The 20,813-nt window shown below is 41.5% G+C and overlaps 1 protein-coding gene across 1 annotated transcript in view; it reads left to right on the top strand.

Moving 5' to 3' along the window:
* ST8SIA1 (ST8 alpha-N-acetyl-neuraminide alpha-2,8-sialyltransferase 1) overlaps positions 1-10,979 on the top strand; it is a 139,154-nt gene extending 128,175 nt beyond the window's left edge. The window contains exon 5 of the mRNA XM_054203851.1: positions 1,672-10,979. Coding sequence (XP_054059826.1) covers positions 1,672-2,158 — 487 coding nt within the window. The 3' untranslated portion in view covers positions 2,159-10,979. The remainder of the gene's footprint in view (positions 1-1,671) is intronic.
* Positions 10,980-20,813: the final 9,834 nt, after the last annotated feature.

The raw sequence follows: 20,813 nt of genomic DNA, 5'->3' as shown, positions 1-20,813 counted from the left end.
AACTTATTAGGAATATTTCAAGTTTTCTGCCAAAGCAGAGACTTCAAAAAAAAAAAAAACTGGCACACGTTCATAAGACACTTCAGTGCTGTTGAAGCTATATTTTTTTGTTGACAATTGTTTCAGCTGAAATTTTACCTGGTGCTTCATGAGGTCGTCTGGCATCCTGCTTAAACCTGTGTTATCTTGCTGTGTATGTGAGTCTTGCTGTTGTTTCAAAGAGTTCTATACATAAAACTTATCTCTTCATAGCCCTTTAAAAAAGGTATTCGTGTTCCTATCTCTGCCCACACCAGAGAGAGGAAAAAAAATCCAGTGCTGCTGTCTCAAGTTTTTTGTTCTGAGGATTCTGCTGCATGAAATGAGTCACGGCACATTTGCTGTAGCTGCAGGAGACAGGGAGAGGAGGCACCAACAAAGGCAAGGTGGGCACTCGGGAGCTGAGAAAAAATTAGGGATCACGTGCGGGAGAGCAGCCCAGCTGCCCTGAAAGGAGTGCATGTGAGGGTAGTGAACTTTGCCTGCACGATGAAGTCTACGGATACCATCACATCGTAAAGGCAGGGAGGACTTACTGGTGCTGTGAAGATTACACGGACTCCGGAAAGAAAGCAGGTTATCAAGTGTAAATCATAGTGACTTTCTCATGCAAAGGTACCCTCCAATGCAGCCAACACGCTGGGACAGCGAGTGTTACTTAGCAAGTTTGTGGTTTAGGTATTGGATTTTACCTGTGGCCCTGCGTGATCTCCGTATCAGTTACATCGCAAGATACATGTTTGGGATACTTTAATATCTTACTGAAATGTGATTTGTTTAGTGTCAAGACATCAGGACAGGTCAAACATCAGTGCAGGTTTTGGTGTGTGAGAATGGCCTAGGATTTCCTGCCAGATGTCTCATTCATCTTGGCATATCCAGAAGCATGTGGTAAGGCAAGGTTATAGCCGTGAAAGGTATAGTAGTGTGTATATCATGCTGTCTTAAACACCCACTCCGAATAGTATTTGGAGCCTGTTGCTAAATTTTTGTGGTGCCACTTATCCTAAAAATTCATTGATTTCTGTTTTATTGTTTGTAACAAAGTATGTTCTTTGAGATTTCTCTCAGTTCCAGAACAAGAATTAACTATTGTGTCAGCACAACCTGACATAACAAAAGCAGTTCTTACAAGTCTTACAAGTTTTATAAGTCCAAAATTTCTATTTAAGTATTTCTTGGTATTGCTTGTTCAGAATGTAACTTGGATTCCTTTTTTAGTATACCTTTAAGAAACGAGAACAACACAGGCTTTAAAATTTCTTTTAAAGATTCCTGTGCCTGAAAAAAAGTAAGTTGGGTTTTGGACAAAACCAAAAATGTCACTAAAAATGATTGATTTTCAGGAAAACTTTCAGTATTCATTCAGGGTTTTTTGAAAAGATGAAATCAGAAACGTTTTGGTTTCCAGAGCTAGCAGGGTACCAGAGAGTTTTCAACTGTCTATTCAGGTTTGTGTTTTTGGAAGAGAGGCAGTGTCAGACAGTGAGAAGTTTGGCTCGACTTTCTCTGGGCTCGAGAAAGGTGTGCAGGTAATTGTAAATATGCGTATGAAGAGCAGCCTTTAGCTGGGTTTTGAAACGACTGTGAAAACCTCTGTGTGATAACTTGTTTTTCTCTTTCGTTTTACAGGTTCCAGAATCTGCTGTGGTCTCGAAAAGCATTTGTGGACAGTGTGAAGGTGTATAACCACAGCTACATCTACATGCCAGCCTTCTCCATGAAGACAGGGACAGGACCCTCCCTACGTGTCTATTACACCCTGGAGGACTTCGGTGCCAAGCAGGCGGTCCTTTTCGCCAACCCCAATTTCCTGCGTGACATCGGCAAGTTCTGGAAGAGCAAAGGGATCCACGCCAAACGGCTTTCCACGGGACTTTTCCTAGTCAGTGCCGCCCTTGGTCTGTGTGAAGAAGTAACAATTTATGGCTTCTGGCCGTTCTCGGTGGACCTGCACGGGAAGTTTATTAGCCATCATTACTATGACAATGTCTTACCCGATTCTGGATTCCACGCCATGCCGGAGGAATTTCTACAGCTCTGGTTTCTTCATAAAAGTGGTGTACTGAGAATGCAGCTAGAACCATGTGAGGACCCTTTAATCCAGTCCTCTGCCTGAGGATTGTAGGAGTCAGTTTGGGAGATCCAGCAGTTTTTAATTTCCACGCTCTCCAACAGGGAGTTCTGTTTTCTGTTGATTCTTTTTAAAGGGAAAATAATCGTGGATCTGCATGGACCGTAAAAATGCAACTTGAAGGCCAATTGGAATACGTCCTTAATGTGTAGTGCTTTATGGAACTGGGCTGGGGGAAAGTGAATCTCTCCATCGAGTCCATTCAGCAGCATTGTGAAAATAATGTCAGAAGCAGCACAGCTGAACTTTCCAAGGGACGTTTTTAAATGACCGATGTAAAAAGGGCATTAAGGCTCGGAGAGACACAGGGCCACCCACAAGCTATTGCTGACAGTGCCAAATATGACTGTCTGTTCAAAAATCCATTTCATTCCAGATTGGCACCTCGTACAACTTCCCTTTTTCCTTTTTTTCCCCTCTCTGTGCGCGTGGGTGTGTAGGAGAGCATGTGTGTGTTGTTGACTTTCTTTGTTTCGTTCCTTTTTCTTTCTTTTTTTTTTCCTTTTACTTTCCCCCCCTCCCCCCCCCCCCCCAATGGAAGGAAAAGGAAAGGGTTAAAAGCCCCAGGAGCTGGGTATACCATCAACTCCTCCAAAGACTCTTGGGAGAGTGACGGGTGCTAAGAATCTGGTTAGGAGAGTGTCCTAGGAATGCCTTGCGACTGAGTACGGGTGGGCCTGCTTGCTGTAGGTTTTATCAGGATAGCTGAAGTCATTGCATGTGTAGCTACGCTAAGGCTATACTGTGGGCAAGAGCTGGTAAAGGGAAATTGGTCTGGAAGTAAAACTTGTGTTAACAAAGCCAGTAGCGAAGTGCAGCCTGGTTTCGGTTGACCTGCCGCAAGATTTCCACAGTGACTTCTGTAGCAGGGATGGTTCCTGACCTGTTTTGCTGTCCGGCCTTGGGGATTAATTCTGTATTCATTTGGACTCCAGATGTTCATGGAATGTTCAAGGGGATTTGAGGTGTTCAGTGGAACGCAGAATGAGGTTCGTCATTTGCTTATAGCAGAAAAACTGCAGAAATGAATGTAAGTCATTTAAAACGAGTTTGAAGCTTCAAAAATCCTTTCTCTGTGTGTGACTAGCTCTTCTGCTTGGATTGTAACGTTAGCCTTAAAGACTTGTGCTTTTCTCGCAAGATTGTATCTGGATAAAGATAGTCTGAAAAATAAAATGAAACAGCCTTTGGGAGCACTGAAAAACTGCGTAGCCAGCAAGAAAAAAGTAAAAAAAAAAAAAAAACAAAGGAAAACAGCAGGCCCTTACGTAAGGCAGCCTCTCTCCTCGCAGTGGGTGAATTATGTCAGCGTGCGCATTGCACGAGCGCTGCTCCGGTCAGCGCAGCGCCTGAAGGACTGTTTTATTTTGGGTTATTACTTGGGCAGCAGATGGTCCTATCGCCATGTAAATGAGAAATCTTTTTGTTTGCTTTCTTTGGTTTAGCACTGTAGGACAAGAAGAGAATACCAGCTCGGTCCATGGTGCAATTTCAACTGCAAGGTGTTATCACCATTAACTTTAAAATCCAGACCAGTGTTCTCTTTCTTATCCTTCCGTCACTAGTAGCTGAAATTCTAGTCAAAGTGTTGAAACAACAAAACTATCATCAGATTTCCACAACAATTTCCTGTGCTACCTGTTTTAGATCCGAAGTGCTAGCGTTTTGGGGGGGTGTGTCCTATCATAAGACGTCTTATATCTCAACGTCTCTCTTTGTAGACTACCAGCTGCAAGTTATATAGTTATAATTAAAAAAAAAAAAAGCAAAATCCGTGGCTCTTTAAAATATGAATAATTCAACTATCTATGAAGGAAAAAAATAATCATGTTTTGCTTTTTGAACCTATGTTTCATAATAAAATCTTCTTTCTAAATATGGATATTCTGAGCATAAAGTGGGCACTGTTCCATAGGATTACAGGGCAGTGCTAAACTGTAACGTGGAGATTTGGATTGAACAGTGTTCTAGAGATTGTTCTGTTAAAATCTGAATGTGCTTCTATAAGCCATTTTATCTTTGTCCATATTTTTGTTAAAAGTACAGTCAACACGCTGATGGAACATCACTTGATAGTTTGTTCCCTTTCATTATGTTTGTTTTATCTATGGTGTGGGTACTCATCATAGATTTGATGAGTAAAGTTTTGAAAAATTTGAAAGTAAAATATTTTCTTTACTGCTTGTTATGGCAGAATTTTACTGAGCTGCCTTTCTTGGAGAAGAAGAGGTGCCTGTATGGTTTTTATTGTACGCGTCAAGTTTTGCGCCTTTTAGTGCTTTAAAGATGATGTTATCTGTGAGAACAACAGCTGAAATATGGTGTGATAAATGGCACTTCAGCAGGATGCCAGTATTTCCTTGGGGGGGAGGAGGGAATGAGGAGAGTAGTGGGGAACTGCCTCTTTGCTGGTCGTTTTTGTGTATTTTTACCAATACTTGGGAATTTAGTTCTGAACCTCTCTGACGGCTGTCCAACCCTTTGGTAATCCTTTTTTTCATGCCTTGGGAAAATAATCGGATTAGAAGAACAAGAGAAAAACACGTATTTTTGTAGGAAAACTCTGTGCAGTGTTTCGTAATGTCTAGCTTGTTCATGTTCATCTGGTGCCCTGGGTATCTGGAGATCTTGTATTCCCCACTTCCGTAAGACTGAGGCAGACCAAACCTGTAGCCTGCGGTCTTTGTGAGTCCCTTCTGATGCCTACAGTTCTGACGTTTGCAAGGAGATAGCTTCCAAAAAAACTATGGGAGTAGGAGAGACCGAGACTGTGTGTGATGTCTGACTGGTGTTGGAGAAGTTGGTAATTCTGTCTCTATTCACATTTATGTGGAGTGAATATAACTGCATCTTACAAAGACGACTGTGTTTGATGGGGAAGTAAAGGCTTAAAGGGTAAATAATTTTCTGTAACTTCCAGAAAACTGGCAGCCGAGGAAAGAAGAGAACCAGAAATAAATGCCCCTTTTGAGAGAGCACAACCTGTTTTAGCTGGCCGACTTGTCAGTCCGTGCAAACACTGGTGAACGATCGGCCTTTTGCCCAGCGAGTAAAAAGGGACACAGGAGAGTCCTGCACGTGTTTTGTGGCAAGAGCGCACACACACACACACGCAAAAGCAAAGCAGCTGGGAACATGGAAATGGCAGCTGCCTGACAGAAACATTGGAGCAAATACTCTCTGCCCGTGCTGCTGCTCAGTGTGAGGATTGACTTGTCTAAATCTAGGAGGGGCGAGGATCCACGTATAGGATCATTCATGTGAAATATAGCACTGCATGCAAGTGGCTGAAGCTGTGCCCTTCTTCAGGAGGGGGGTCACACCATGGGATACGACAGTACTTCTGCTTAAAGACAGGCACAGGCCAATCCAGGAGGCTAACTGTATTAACCGTGAGAAATCAGCATCTCACAGTCATGGCAAACTTTGGTCAGAGTGATTATATCGATCCAGCATTTACCTATTGATGGATTCCAATCCATTGATGGCAGTTCCCTTAATCACATCCCATTGCTTGCGTTGCTGTATTTTCCTTGAAGTGACTTGAAATCCTGATGTTTATTTTGTTAGTGAAATTTCCTACTCTAGATTCTCTGTTTCCACTGCCACGGAAATTCTCTGAATTTCTTTAATAGAGTAGATAAAGCTGCACAAGTCTTTGCCAGGTTGAAAGATACTGCAGTTCATCTTCAATAAAAACTAGTTCGGACTGGCCAAATGATTTATTAATGTTCTTAGTTCTTAATTTTATCATAGAGGTGACAAGGTACAGAAGCTCTGGAGTCACTGCTCTGCATAGGAAGCATTGCCCCAAGTTTGTAAGTAGAGTAAGTTCAGTTCCTTTACAAGAGCTGTACATGGAAGATATTCAGCACTGAAATCGCTTTAGATATAGTCTCTTTGGTGGTGTATATGCTTCTGAGTAAATCAAGATCAGTTTTTGAACTTGCACCAAAGCTATGTAAAATTTCTCCTTCCTGTTGATTACGAAGCCTTTGGAGCTCCTTCTAAAACAGACAAGCAAAAGAGAAGCCAGCAAACTAAAATCATAGAGAAAGGGCTGTGTGTGCTCATGAGAATAAAAACACTTATAATTTTGGCACAGACCTTGCTATCATACTAAGGACTCTTGTTCATGAATGTTCTATTTTTATATTTTTGCTGAAACGAAGATAACAGGTTTGGGGTGAAGCAGCTACAAAAGTCAAAGGTCCAAGCCTCAGTTACAGCTCGACTTTTGTAGAATTTTGAAATACTGGCTGTTTTGTCGACTTGACTACTTTCACCTTTTTGTTAGCTTCATCAAAATGGTGTCACAGCGTACGCTGCTGAGTTCGCACCTCCATGGGAGCTGAAACTAAGCAAAGCATCTGCTTTTTTAAAACTGAATGGCTGAGCTGTGATAGTTACGTAAAACCCTTCCTCTGTCCATCTTCATGGAAGCTGGTTTAATATCTGTCTCGCCCTTGCCTGCGGTTAATGAGGAGAACAGGAGTGAGAACGTTGAAGGAAGTGAACGCTGTCTCACCGTTTGCTGCCTGCTCTGGTTCTTTTCTTCAGCTCGATAGATTAGTAAGTGTTGGAAGAAGTCCAGGTTATGTGAAGGACAGGCAGTTGTTGAAGAGCTGGATGATGCTGGAAAAAAGGAAGATCAAGTCGGTGGTGTAACAAATTGGAGCGTAGCAAGTCTTGATAAAGATCCGCAGTTCTAAGCAACAGTAGGACATTTTCTTCTGGTAGTGACTGTGAAAAAATGAACTACCTATGACCTACCAATGGCTTTTTGCAGGATGGCAGCAAAGCAAAAGGCTATGAGGAGGGGAAACTCGGATCAAACAGAAAGGGAAATACAATGGAACAATGAATTGTGATGAAAAATCTGTCTTTCCCTTCTCTCCTGCCACTCTCCCCGAAACACATAGATAAAATGGACTAACCAGACGTTATTCTAAGTCACTTGTCTCCTTTATGAAATGATATGGTGGGATTTCTGGTAGCTGATACTTCCTAGTAAACAAAATTAACGAGACCTTGTCCAGAAATGCCTATCCACCAGCTCCATGGCTATTTGGGGAATTTTCTGGGGGCTGTGGCTGTCCTGGTATGCTGTGACCTCCCTAATGGGACCTGCTCCTAATGTCATGTGGTTCCATCAGATCTCCCTCTGGGATCATCTGGACTTGTATTTCTGCCCCAAGGTGTCATCCTAAAGGATCTCTATGTTCTGTCCTTCCTGATAACCATCCACATTGGGGTTAGAAATGTGAGTTAAAAAAATCAGCCATAAGGTAGCTAATATACTTTGTTGTTTTGAACCATCTTTTCTTCTAAAGTGTTGGTAAATCCAACAAGAGTTAGCTCCAAATCGAAAACATGACTTCAGTTACGCGTTGGTAATTCTATCACTGGAGAAGAGGAAGAAGATAGAAGGCGGCTGCACTTTTCAAAGTGATTATTGTAAATTAGCTTCTCTTTCCTTGAATTCCCCAATTTCATCACTTGGAATCTATCAGATGTTTGACTTTTTGGTAGTTTTTGAACAGAACAATTAGTAAAAGACTTACTGGCATTTTTATTAAATATTAGCAAACTCATTTTCCTAAGTGCAACACAAACGCCCAACAGGAGGCTTAACCTGTTCTCCCTAGCTGATATTTCTTTGGCAGCAATGAGAACTTAAGCAGCTACTTATTCCTCCCTGATTGTTCATTCTCTTCATTTTTTTATTACAGCAGGTTGAGCCCTAGTGTATTCAGCCTCTTCAGCTTAATGCGTATACTTAAAAATGAATCTCACTCTGTCTTTTCAGCTGTAAAAAAAAAAAAAAAAAAAAAGTGTTGTTAATTGAAAATGGTTGCATAGGTTCTCTCTACAGTCAGGAGAGATGGGCATCTCCAGATGGTGATTCATGCTTTTTTCTGAATATAGGCTGCATTTGGAGGTCTCCACAAGACTGAAACCACCCCAGCTGTGTCTGTAAGGCTAAGCTGTGCAGGGCCCAGCGCAACCTCAAGCGTTTCCCCTAGTGGTGCATAGTTTGCCCATGAGCGTACTGCTGTGGCTTTGTCAGGTGCCCGCCGATGGTGTCCTAACCGGTGCTCAGGCATTGCATGGGGCAGGGGATGCGGCTCGGTGGCCTGCTCCTGGTAGTCCATGCGGATGACGCCAGCCCTCTCTTAGGAGTTCAGCTGTGTGTTGAGTTCAGCCAGCCCTGGCATGCTGCTGGGGCTTGGGGACAGCGAGTAGCCCTCACCCATGTGAAGGCAGCAGGTACGTTCAGGGCGGTAGCAGGTAAGGACAAGGCTGTTGACTGCTGCTGGGATTTGGCAGTCGCCGGAGTGGTTCTGCTTAGATTCGGTACAATTTCGGAAGTGCTGTTGCAGAGCAGGTCCTAGATAATTACCTGTGGCAAGGTTAGCCCTCTCCTGCTTCACAGCCAGAAGTGCTGGGCTTGCTGGAAATGATGGCAGCTCATCCCTTTGGAGACCAGCCTGCTTCTTGCCCTGAAACACTTTTGATCCCTGGCAAGTCTCAGAAGGGCCTATTAAAACTGCATCTTAAAATAATCTGTGTGTACTCCCTGCTGCTGTTGAGTTGGTCAGCATTCTGTGGAGCTGAGTGTTTATCCGGTTTGGGTCCCTCTGAGGCAAGTGAATCTTTAGCACTCGGACCACCTGGAATTTACTGTGTTATTTGGTGTCTTCACTTTCCAAGTTAAACCCTTTTTTTCTTTTACGCTAGATTTAACTATTGTGAGTGACTCTAAAGTGAGTATAAGAGAGCAACGCCACAGGTAATTGTTCTCTGGGTTTATGAATAACCTGGTGTTCAATAAAACACTAAAGTACCTTTTGAATAGTTCCTGTTGATTTCTAATTGTATAGTCAATGAATTGTTTTGCTCAGATGGGGCCCATAGCAAAGATGAGTTGCATCATTTTCTGTTCATTGGAAGGGAGCAATTTCAGATGCATAGTATATTTTAAGCTAAATTCTTACCAAGAAGTTAGGGTATCTACATATCCTGCGAGGAGCTTTGTTATTGTGTGATTATCTGTGTAGTAAAGGAAACATTTCCACTGAGAACAGATGCACAGAGGAAAAGAGATTTTGATTGGACTAGTCTAACCTGGAGCACTGAGACCCAGATTTGAGTCCCTGCTCGGATGTCTTCGACCAGGATCTTGGTGTGCTGCGGGAGTGCCATAATCACAACTTCTTTTTCTTCTCCACGTGTATTAATTTTTGTAGAAAATGCTTGAACACTTTTTTATATAGTCCATACGTGCGCTGAAAAGAAACACTCCCCTTTTCAAAAGTGCGCAAGTTTTCTTTTCGGATACCCATAGCTTTCAGTATGCGGCGCAAAACTGACAGAAGATGTCCGGTTTTCAGGAGAATGCTGTTTTGGAGTAGTCTGTCAGGGCTCCTGCAAACACACACGTTGATTGCTGCCTCTTGACCCGTAGCGTTTCAGCAGATGATCCAGAGCGTGCTGCACTGACAAGAAAAAAAAAAGATATTTTAGCTGCAGCTCTGCCTGCTCGATGTCTCCCATATGCTGAGTGGTATTTCTTAGTTCTGTGAGGGCTCTTCAAGCGAGGGCTTTGTTCCTGAAGATCATACATTGACTAATTTTAAAGGAATGGACTTTGAATGTACTGAAAACTGAAACGAGCATTGAAATAACTTGAAATAAGTCCTTAAGTGTTATCATTTGGTCATGCTGGATTGTTTGGCCTGTTATAAAACAGACCTCTCTGTATGCGAAAGCCTTTTTATCTGAGTATGAGACATTGCGTCTATGAGGAGGTCACTGGAAGGTGAATGCATGATGCTGCATAGGGCAAGGACTTCCAAAAAACACTTACTGTGATTTTATTTATACCAGTCATGAAATCCCCATTGAGCCAATATTGCATTAGGTCAGCATTCAGTGCTCTTGAAACTCCTACCCCATAAGCATTTCCAAGAATTGTTCCGTGCGCAGGCAGAAACAGTGGATTTTTCTTTTGTTCGCGCTCTACACCATGCATTGGAAATGGAATGAAGTGTCAGTCAGAACCCTTATTAGCCCTTTTTAGAGGTCTCTATAGACTACCCAAACAATATATCGGCACACAATTATATAACTGTAAACAAACTAGCTGGTAGCCTGAAGTTTATAGCTCAAGCACTTATTAGTATCCTGAAGAATTACTTCAAAATCATTTAATGAATAAAAAATTGCACAAATTTTACATGTGAAAAAAGATCCCATTTCTTTTCTCCTAAAATACACTGATAACTGAAAAAACGCTATGTTAGAGATATGTGAGTGTTTCCCCTGGTTTTCAAGTTGTTCTGCGCCTCTAGCTTTGTGTTCAAGTCCGAACTTCTGCAGAGCTTCCAATTTTAGACTGCTCCATGTGGTGTCCTTAGATAAAAAAATTAAATGTTATACTCCAAATGTAGCCAAAAAAGAAAGAAAAACAAACTCGGGACAGAGGTTCAGGTCTTCTGAATTCTGTTATTGTTTATGTACTGCCATTTAGTCATGGTGTCTGAAGAACTACACAAAGATCAGAAAGGAGATAAATAAGCAAGATTTCTCATAAAGATAAAGGGATGCAAGCATGTATTTAGATGCTTGGCTGAATTGTGACCTAAAGTTATTAGCAGGTGTTAGGTCTTTATTCTTTCGCTTCTCTTTCCCTGGGTTCTTGTTTTACTGGGGTGAAACCTGCTGCGTTCACAAGTCGTTTAAAATCTCCTGTGCGCTCCCGTGAACTTTCCTCTGGGCTCTAAACCTAAAAACATAACAGAGACACATAAAACACTCCAGGTTTATTAATACTGAGTGCAAGCGAGCTTGTCTGCAGTATTTCACATCTTCCTGGTACTAATTACTGCATTAACTCAGAACTAAAATGAAGGCTTTCTTATTTCCAATACAACTTAACCTAGAACGTTTGCAATCTTTCTTCCTACAGTGATTTCTCTGTCGGGTGAATGGAGATTGTAATTAGCTTAGATGTTCTGAGAGTTAGTTAACTCATGCTTGGGAAGTAAAGTCAAAAAACCAGAAATTTTATAAAATATAGATTTCACTGTTTTGAACAGTGAGAACAAGCAAACAAGCCAACCTTTTTTTTTCTGACTGAATTTATACCTCTGTGTTTAAATCCACCCTCCCTGTTAGTAAGTATAATAAGGACTGCCCAGGGAGGTGGTGGATTCACCATCCCTGGAGGTGTTTAAAAAAAGGGTAGATGGGGCACTTAGGGACACGGTTTAGAAGTGGCTTTTGTCAGGGTAGGTTAAAGGTTGGACTCGATAATCTTAAAGGTCCCTTCCAACCTCAGCAATTCTATGATTCTATGACATTACCTTCAGATAACACATAGATTGTAGGAAAGTGAAAAGCCATGCATTTTAATGAGGGAAGAAGGTTTTCTTCTCTCTGCCCTGACCTTCAATTTATATGCCAAATTCTCTGCTCTCTTTTACAGCTCTCACTCCTGTCAAATCAATAGAATTGCCTGGATTTTAACCAGTTGCTTGTTCTCAAATCTAAGGGAATTCATCGGACTAAACTTTTAAATTAAGGTATTTTAAAGCAATGCCAGATTATGCTACCTAGTTCAAGGTTCCTATTCTGTAAGCTACTGATATTTTTTTTCCACAAGTGTACATCATGCGTACTTCGTGCTATTCTTTGGCTGTTTCGGTAACACAGATATCTTGCTGCATTTGAAACATCTGCTGTGCCAAGGTGTCACAGTCTGAAATCAAATCATGATCTAAGTCATGTCCTTGTTTCAGCAAGTTGCATAGAAGCGATCCATGCGCTGCTCTATCTGTCAAGTGCATTGTATGAGCCGAGTGAAAATGAAAAAAGGATTTTTCTGTAGTGCGAAGCCTCACCATTGACTGGCTGTATCTGGGAATTAGATATCCTCAAGTAATTTATTGTTCATGATGGATTTGATGCCTGCTAGCGTTTCCACTCATTGTTAAATAATTTTGTTAGCCTTTATTGATGTAATGATATGATCTTTTCACCCCACTATTCAACTGCAGTTTTTCTTTTCTGATAGTTTTTGCAGGGAAGAAATATTTCTTTATTCTCATTTTTTTGTAACGACAGTTTATATCTAAGACTCAATTCTAGTTTCAGATGCTGGTTGACTTAAAAATGTTGGTCTTATGCTTTTTTCCTGTGTTGTGCACAGTATCTTCTTTTTATGACTCTACATATGATGATCAACAATGAAGTCTCAAGAAATTATCTTCTTCTTAACCTTTAAAAGTCTTTGAGTGCTAAAAATTCTTCTGGCTTTCATAAAATCCAGTCTTGGCTGTAAGATTCTTCGTGTTTCAGCCTAAATTGCATGCAAATCTTGAATCTTTTCAATATCTTAGTGCACTCATAGTCAATCAAGCATCAATAAAATAGAAATTCATTTCCAAAATTGCTTTCAACCTCAGTGAAAAACAAGGGGCCTTTAATAAACCTTCTTAATAATGGCGTGTAACCGCCACGGTGATAAAAATATTTTTTATTTTCATTTTATGTCTCATGGAAGTTACAAGCTTAGACTAACATATAAACAACTGAAATCAGTATCAGTCTGGTTGTCCTCTTGTTTTTGGTACGTGTATTCTTTCCATTGACTGCATTATTTTTCATTTTTTCTTTTGTTGGCATCTCAGTGAATATCTCTCAGATTCTCGTCCAATACCTGAATTATTATGCCCAGGAATTGCATTCAGTAAGGTTTCTGTTCCACTGGAGAGTTTACTGGTAGTCTGCATTTTAAATGTAGTGGGGTTATCCTCTTCTTGAGGGAGAACTGTCCGGGTGAGAAAGCAAGGCATTAAAACCCACTGCCTGGGTCTTGTCTTGCTTGTGCTGAATACCTGTGCCCCGGCACAGAGGGCAACCCCTCGCTCCAGCACCTCTTGGGGTTTTGGGAGATGCTCAGGGGCGCTGCTAGGGCTGTACTTTGGGCTGTGCCAGGCTGGCACAGGGATTTGGGCTATTCCCGAGGCTGCTGGGTGCTCACAGTCCATTCGGGCAAGAGGGGAGCCAGCGGGGCAGTGGAAGGTGGTACGAGCCCCGGATGAAATGCACAGTGTTGTCCCAGCCCTCGCTTGGTGGAGGCTGAGCAGGAGCCTCCTCCGGGCTCTCTCCCCAGGATGTGGCATGGGCCGCCAGGTGCTCAGACACAGCCAGCCTCGTTGACCCTGCTGGCAAGGACAGTTTTGAATCCGAGAAGTTGTCTCCCAGCTGAAAAATCATGGAGCGTGGTTATGTTGTCCCCAGCCCTGCCTTTCCCGGTCCTGAGCAGCTCATCACCAGAGCTGAGTGCTGACAGCTCCCCTCGGCCGAGCGGCTCCGCACTGCAGCCTCCCGGTGCCACAGTGGAGCCGAGACCTCTGCTGAGGGATGAGCCAGCAGGTGTCTGGGCCCTCTTAAAAGCAGAAGAAACTTCAAGTGCAACAGTGACAGCAACAAGGCTCTTCCTCCTTTGTTGTGGGAGGGAAGACAGTGCAAAGCGTTTTCATGCCATGCTTTAGCCACTTACAGGTCAAGAGCAAGTTTGAATGTGCAAACAGTTTGCTCTAAATTCTAATTTTTCACCCCTGGCATAGGATAGAAATGTCTCCTATTTTTATTTAGAAACCCAGATTTTTTTCTTAAAAGATGTACTTAAGAGCAATTATAAGTATCTAAGTTAGCAACTGAAATCTTGTAGAGTCATTTTCATCTTCTCCAGCTCTGTCAGTTCACGGTGACGCAGCAATCCTGCCTTCACGGTCCAAGTCCTTTAAGGACTTCTAAACCTTTCTGTTTCTTACGCATACCAGACACCTTGCTTTAACCTGGGTCAGTGTTGGTTCCATCTGGCTATTTCTGAAAGCTCAAGAGAAAAGCAAACAAACACAGATGTGAAGGAAATTAAAGGTGCCTCGCTGCGATATTTTTATAGAGTGGTACATTGCTTTGATAACAAACTGTGAAGTGTAGCATGCGGATGATGATGAATGTAAAAGACTGCATGTGTTTTTATTTGAATGTCGTGGTGTCCATGAGCTGGATTATTAGTATGAGCTCTGTAGTGGTAAAATACCGAAAAGAGAAGTGAAATGGAAAGAAGATAGTTTATCGGTTTTTGCAGTGCAGTTTTGTCTGTCTCTCCCTTTTTGCAACCAGACTCAGATTCCGGTAACGTAAGCTTTACCGTTAGGATGGTAATAAAAAAACCTGCTCTCTTCCTAAAGTTAAATACGCTTCCTTCCAGCATTGTAAGGGCAAAACTATTTGCATTTCCAGCAAATCAGACCTCTTCCCAGGCGTGGGCTCATAGGGCTGCACTGGCAGGGAGAGCAGTTGGGCTCACTGATGATGCCATTCCGTGTGGAATGCCCATGGAATTCTATAGTCTGTTCCTGTGCCAGGAAGAAAGTGACTCTGGTTTGGTGCGGTTTGCTGCTTGCTTATGGCTGGAAGCTGAAGTGCAGCCTAAAATGCCGTGAGCTCCCTTCCGTTTCTTGTAGGCACAGGCATGCGCGCAACTTGAGGAAGGAGTTTTGAGCTTCAGTGGAACAGAAATGGGCCAGGCAGAGGTTTTTCAAAATTATTAATTTTGAATTTACCTGACTGAGGTATTTATGAGAAGTCAGTGATTTCAGGAGGGCCTGACATTTGTTCCCTTATCCCCAAGCTGCAGCGATCCTGAAATACCTGCCCAGCCACAGGCACGCAGGGAACCCACAGCTGGCTCGTCACTGGGGTTATACCAGTTCCCTCGTGTTTTGCTTTGGGAACAAAATAGGTTATGTGAAGGCAAGCAGCCCAGGCAGCGTTGCTGGGAGGATCATGATTGGCTTCTGCTTGCCTCCACCTGTAGCTCCAAGGTCCCTGCTCTCACCTTCCCTCTCATACCATCTGCACGCCTCAGACCTGCTGCTTTGTAGCTGGCCCTATCTGCAAGGCTGGCTGTGAGCGGGAGGGCTAGCCTTTCCTCCTCCTGGGGTGCTCAAGCAAGTGATGCTTGAACCGATGGTGAAACATACCATGCCGTAACCGTATGTTTGGAAGGAGTTCAGCGTTTGGTTAAAACAAGCTGGCTTGGGATCAGTCTGTGGTTTCTAGTAATGCTGGTATACAATAGCCCAGGCAGGACAGACGCAAGGTGTCTCCTGTCTCTTTAGGGACTGGGCGTAATTGCCCTTTTTGCTCTCTCACACAATATTTCCAAAGGAGCAATGTGATGTGGGATGTCAGTGTTAGCTGGTGAATTTTGCCCTTGTGTAATTCTAGTACTTTGATTTGCGTTCCTTCTTATCTTGCCCAGTTTATTGGAAAATGTGATGGTAACGTGGTAGTTCAGTGTCTTGAGGTGGTTTTAAAGTAGCTAAGGAAACCATTATGCCTCTGAGGTTGTGTAAGTCCATGGATTTGTCTTACCTCCAGTGACTGGCATGTAATATTTATTGTGTCATTTATGACGTATGTAAGCGCTACAGGCTGGATGTTGTGTCAAAATGATGTGAGCCCTTGGGTAAACATCTCCTTGACTTACCATCACTTTGGCACACCAGGGGCAAAGGTACTTGTGTGGAGTGTGTTAAACATCACGAAGCGTGTTGTGGTTTAGAGTCTTGTGATTAGGGCTTCGATCTAATTCTCTCCAATGTAGCAAATGTTTGCTGTCGGATAACACTGTTACAAGGACTAAGGGTTTGTCTTTCTTTGCCCGGCAATAATGTATTTTCTATTATGTCAGTAGATTTGTTCATTTTAAAGTAGTGTGCAGCGCTCCTTTGAAGAATGTCTCTTTTTCAGGTGTTTTCATGGTGACTGTACCCCAAAATGTCTAGATGTCTCTCAGTAGCAAAAATTGCTTTGTTATTGAATGTATTATTTATTAACAGTATCTTGTTGTCTTTTTCTAGTTGCATTTTACAAAATATGCCACAAGCATCTCATGTGATTTTTATAAGGAAAGTCTTATTTATAATATTCGTGCAAGTGGACAGAAAGAAATCTCAATTTTGTAGTAGTCCATGCCTTTTTTCATAGCTGAAGAGTCTTAATGAGCATGATCAGAAGGGACAGGCTCATTGTTTTGTTTAATTTTGATGGAATTTTTCAAAGGTACCTATTATGTTATTTATAATTTGGATTTAATTATCTTAACAAATAAATATCTCCATTTTAAGAAATGAAAGTAGTATTTGTGGGGTTTATTTTTCTTATCTTTTCCCCATTCTCTAACTCAGTATGTCCAAACAATCAAGATCATTTCCTCTTCCTTTTTATGTTGTCCCATATAGTCTATTGTCACGTCAAGATTTGCATCCATTGTCCTCATCTGATATTTCTGGTTATTCTGCGTACTCAATTCCTTTCCCTTGTAGCTTAGTGAGACAAATTTATCTACAATGTTAGTCTGAGAATTAACCTGGGGCTGGACGTGTACATTTTTGCCTTCCCAGAATAACCCAGAAACACAACTTTGGGTGCACGTAGGAATCCCAAGGACACACAGACATTTTGTCAAAGAGGTTCCCATTCTGCACTTGAATCAGTGTAATTGAATCCCACTTGCTTGGACTGGATGTTCCAGTTCTCAATCTAATACCCATATAAGATGTCTTGAGTACATTTTCTAAAGCAAATGGTGATTCTAGTATCTAAACATCAGATTGATCTATCTTAGATGTCTCTAGGTATTCAAGCCAGAAAAGCTAGATTTTCTGTGCTCAAACCTCTTCAAGATAGCTGGAGTTTGATACATACAGAGTTCCTTTTGAAATTATGAAAATATCCTCCCTCACTTTAAACTTCCCCCTGACTCCCCCACCCCTTTAAAACCAATGGAAGATATAGGATGAAATGGTCCTGGCCATTCCAGGGACAGTTGGAGTAGGGTTCCTCAGCCTGGTAGATACAAAAAGCAAGCATCTCCATCTTCATTTTATTGGAAGAATTATCCATAGCAAAGATGTTTTTTGCTAAGGGAAGACAGAAGCTCCCTTTCCTTTAGCCACAATTGTTCTTTTTCAAACAACTGTGAACAGAACATGAATGAGAGACCATTTAACTTCCGGTTCACTCAGATACAAATTGCTGAAGCCAGTTGGGGTTGAAGTCCCAGGATAGAAATCCTCAGATGATGCCTTAACTTTCCTTGGCTCTCCAGCATGTTTATTTCCTCTCCCTAAATGCATTTTCCTACCCAGTGAGTAAATAAGAATTCCTTGTTCTTCTCATTTAATATTTCTTTATTTTCAGAATGTACCATCTCCCTCGAGGTCACTCACTAGATTTCTTCCTGTTATGAGGAGGGACAAGTATCAATGGGGGCTCAAAAAATGATCACTCCCTTCCTCTGAGGACTTTTGCCAGGTGGATTGTCAATGGGTGGAAGCTTCTGCACAGGGTTTCTCTGTTGTGTTGTTTTTTGCATAGTGCATGTTGCCGATACTGTCTTGGGCGGTGGGAAACCTAGTTCAGTCTTCAAGTCCTTGAGGCTACATCTCGCTTTCATCAGGTCAAGTGCTACTTGAAAGCTATATCTTGCAGCTACTGTTAAGTTTTTATCTCTGGAAGGGAATCATACCTTAGCTATACCACTGACCGCGGGCATATTTTTTTAGCCCTGTGCCTCTTCTTCCTTGGCCTTTAGGCTTAATGACCTAATATTCATTCCTTGTATGAAAATGTTCCATGGAAAGGCAAAACATCAACAGTATCAGTACCTCAGACTCTCTCCATCTGGCTTTGACAGGAGATCCTTGAATGTCATAGGGAAGGTCATTGCTGGGATAAAAGAAACCTATCCAATGCAGGAAAGTCTCTTGGTATCTCATTTTAAATCCTCTTCTACCCAGATTTTCACCCACTGTCCAGCTTGGGTGGCTTGGTGAGGGTATTAACTTCTGAGTATCTGTTTCCTTTACGTACTTTCCCAGTTCACCTCTTCGTGGCACTTTAGCAGGTGTTACATATCACCCATTGCTTGATCTGGATGTCTGGTAGAAAATACACAACTAAATGAAAAGATCACCTGTCCGTGAGCACTGCAATGTAAGTATTGTGACGTTAATAAGTATGGTTTAGCAGACATGTTCCCATCTGGTGCAATTGTGCCTGACTCCGTTCAGAAGTTTTATGAAGTTGCTGTATCAGGGGGGATCTGCCAGTTGGCTGAGGCATGTTTGCTCAAGCCTGTTCAGCAACAAAGAGATTTTAGCCTCCATCAGGTAGCAGATGATGCACGGCATGTGCTGTCTTCCTAGTGACCGTGAAAGTGGTTTATGTGGAATACAAATAACAACTTCAAGTAGATGTTTTCAGGAGAAGACGCTCACATGCGACTTAAGAGAATAGAGTTTGCTTGTGATTTCTGCTACAGATTGCCTGCTTACCCCCTCAAACTGTTTAATCTCTTTATGTCAAATTGCTGCGATCTGTCAACAAGGACTAATTTTTCCCACTCTCACAGATGTTAGAGTAAAACACTCTTAATATTTTTTGAAAAATTCTAGCAGAGAGAATTGGAGTCTTGAAAGAAAAGAGCTGCTCTGCCTATAGAAGTTCACCCAGTTGAATGCTAGTCACAGGTCACCATGACTTTTTGCTTTGCCGTAGATGGTTAGAGAATATTTCAAGTGTACCACAGCCATGAGAGGTTGCATTATGTTCATCTTGATTAAACTGATGCTTCATAACGCGCCTTCCTGTATTGCCCATTCAGTGTGGTAATTAACTTCCAATCATGCAGTGCACCTTCTTCTCCGTCTATCAGACCAAAGGCCTTGAATCTTCTCTCCTCCAGACTAAGACTCCCTAGCCTAGTTAGTCATTTTTTTTAGTGAAAGCCACCCAGTAACTTTGCTTATGCCTGTTGCTCTTCCCTGCAGTCTTTCTGGTCCTACTTCTTTCTTTTTGAGATGGAAGGTTTAGAATCCTACGGCTATTAAATTGCCAGGTGTCTTTTCACTATTTTCAGTGGCTGTCAGATCATGCCTTACTCATCTCCAGCTCTTAGCCTCTTCCCAGGCCACCTCAAGATCTCCAATTCTGTTGAGTTTAGCTACTGAAACTAAAATATAAAATTAGAACATTTTTGTCTTTATGGGTTTTTTTGTTTGGTTGGGGTTTTTTTTTAATGTAAATGTTCTATTTCATTTCTGCATACATCCTCGGTTTTGATGAGAACTCTTAAGATACCTGGAGTAGACTTCTGACTAAAGAGAGGTCTAAGTAGAAAATCCAAATAGAAACCCTAACCATTTGGATATTTTTTAGAAAGAACATTAGGGCACAAATACTTTCTGTGAAAAGATCTGTAAGGGCTTCTTTTCTAAAGTAGAAAAAGAATTAATTTCATTACCTTGAAAGATACTGTGAGATGGAATTACTGACTCTGGTCCGCTCTGCTATAGACTCCTTTTATTTTCCAGGCATTTAACGGGAATAAGACTGTAATGTGTTTTAGTCCCTGTCAACCCAATTTGATCCAGTTCTCAAAAAGCTTCCTGTAGTATTGTCAATATTTTGATCTGTCAGTTCATCCACTTTGTACTTTTACTTTATTATGTACTCATAAATGAGTGTAAGAAGTAGGGTTTTCTTAATCAGTACCAGCAATGTAAACAACTTGCAAAATGGTCAAAAATAGATAAGCACATGTATATACTGCCAAAGGAAAAATCAATACCGCAAAAAAGTTTCCGGATGATATTCAGGTAGCATATGCACATGGATTTCTTGGAACTTTGTATTCACTATTTAGAATTAAAACTGGTGATACTTACAGATGTACCTGTTGAAATTAATCGATACCCATGTTATTATACAAAAAATATTTCATAAGACATGGAGTACTTTCCCAAGAAAGGGAACATTCTTTTACTGTGTTATGCAAGCTTACTACAAGAGAAGCATTATAGATGATGAGGACTAGCTATTCAGAATCCCTGTTTTAGAAACGATCTGTCATGATACTAAAAATAAAATACAACTGTGTATGCCAAATCATCATCAGACTCTGCGTGTGGTGTTTAAATTTAAAAAGAGGTATTTTAAAATAAAACAAAGTACTTGAAAATCAAGTGAGTGTAACATTTTCCAGTAAGGAGATGAGACTGAAAATATGCATGGGAGAGACAACACAAATTTCGAAATAGTTCTATCACAATCTCTTTCACAATCCTATGCCATAACTGGGCATTTTTATCTCGGGTTAATGTATTTTTCAGAGTCCCTTTTAGAACCTAGATCTCTCAAAAATTGTCTCATTCAAGTTATAAAAAGATTTAATTTGAAGGCTTCAACAGTTTGAACATGTACTGTAAGCAAAGGCAATTTAAAAAATCTGATAACCCATCTACGGTAGATCAGGCGCTTTGCCATTCAGCGTTAACCACTTGCTTTCCTCACCCTCCCCATCTCCAAATCTACCATTCATCGCCATTGAAACCCTTACTGGTTACTGACAAATCCTCAATGAGAGAAACCACCCTTGGCGACATACTGAACATGTCTGAGGACAGTGGAAGAGTGACAAAAACATGACAACGAAAGGAAATCATGAGTGACAGCGGTATGGCCTTAGGTTCATTGAGTGACATGGCACTTTTGG

Source organism: Rissa tridactyla, chromosome 1 (assembly GCF_028500815.1).
Source record: "Rissa tridactyla isolate bRisTri1 chromosome 1, bRisTri1.patW.cur.20221130, whole genome shotgun sequence".
Classification (NCBI taxonomy): Eukaryota; Metazoa; Chordata; class Aves; order Charadriiformes; family Laridae; genus Rissa; species Rissa tridactyla.
This window is presented reverse-complemented; position numbering and strand designations above follow the sequence as displayed.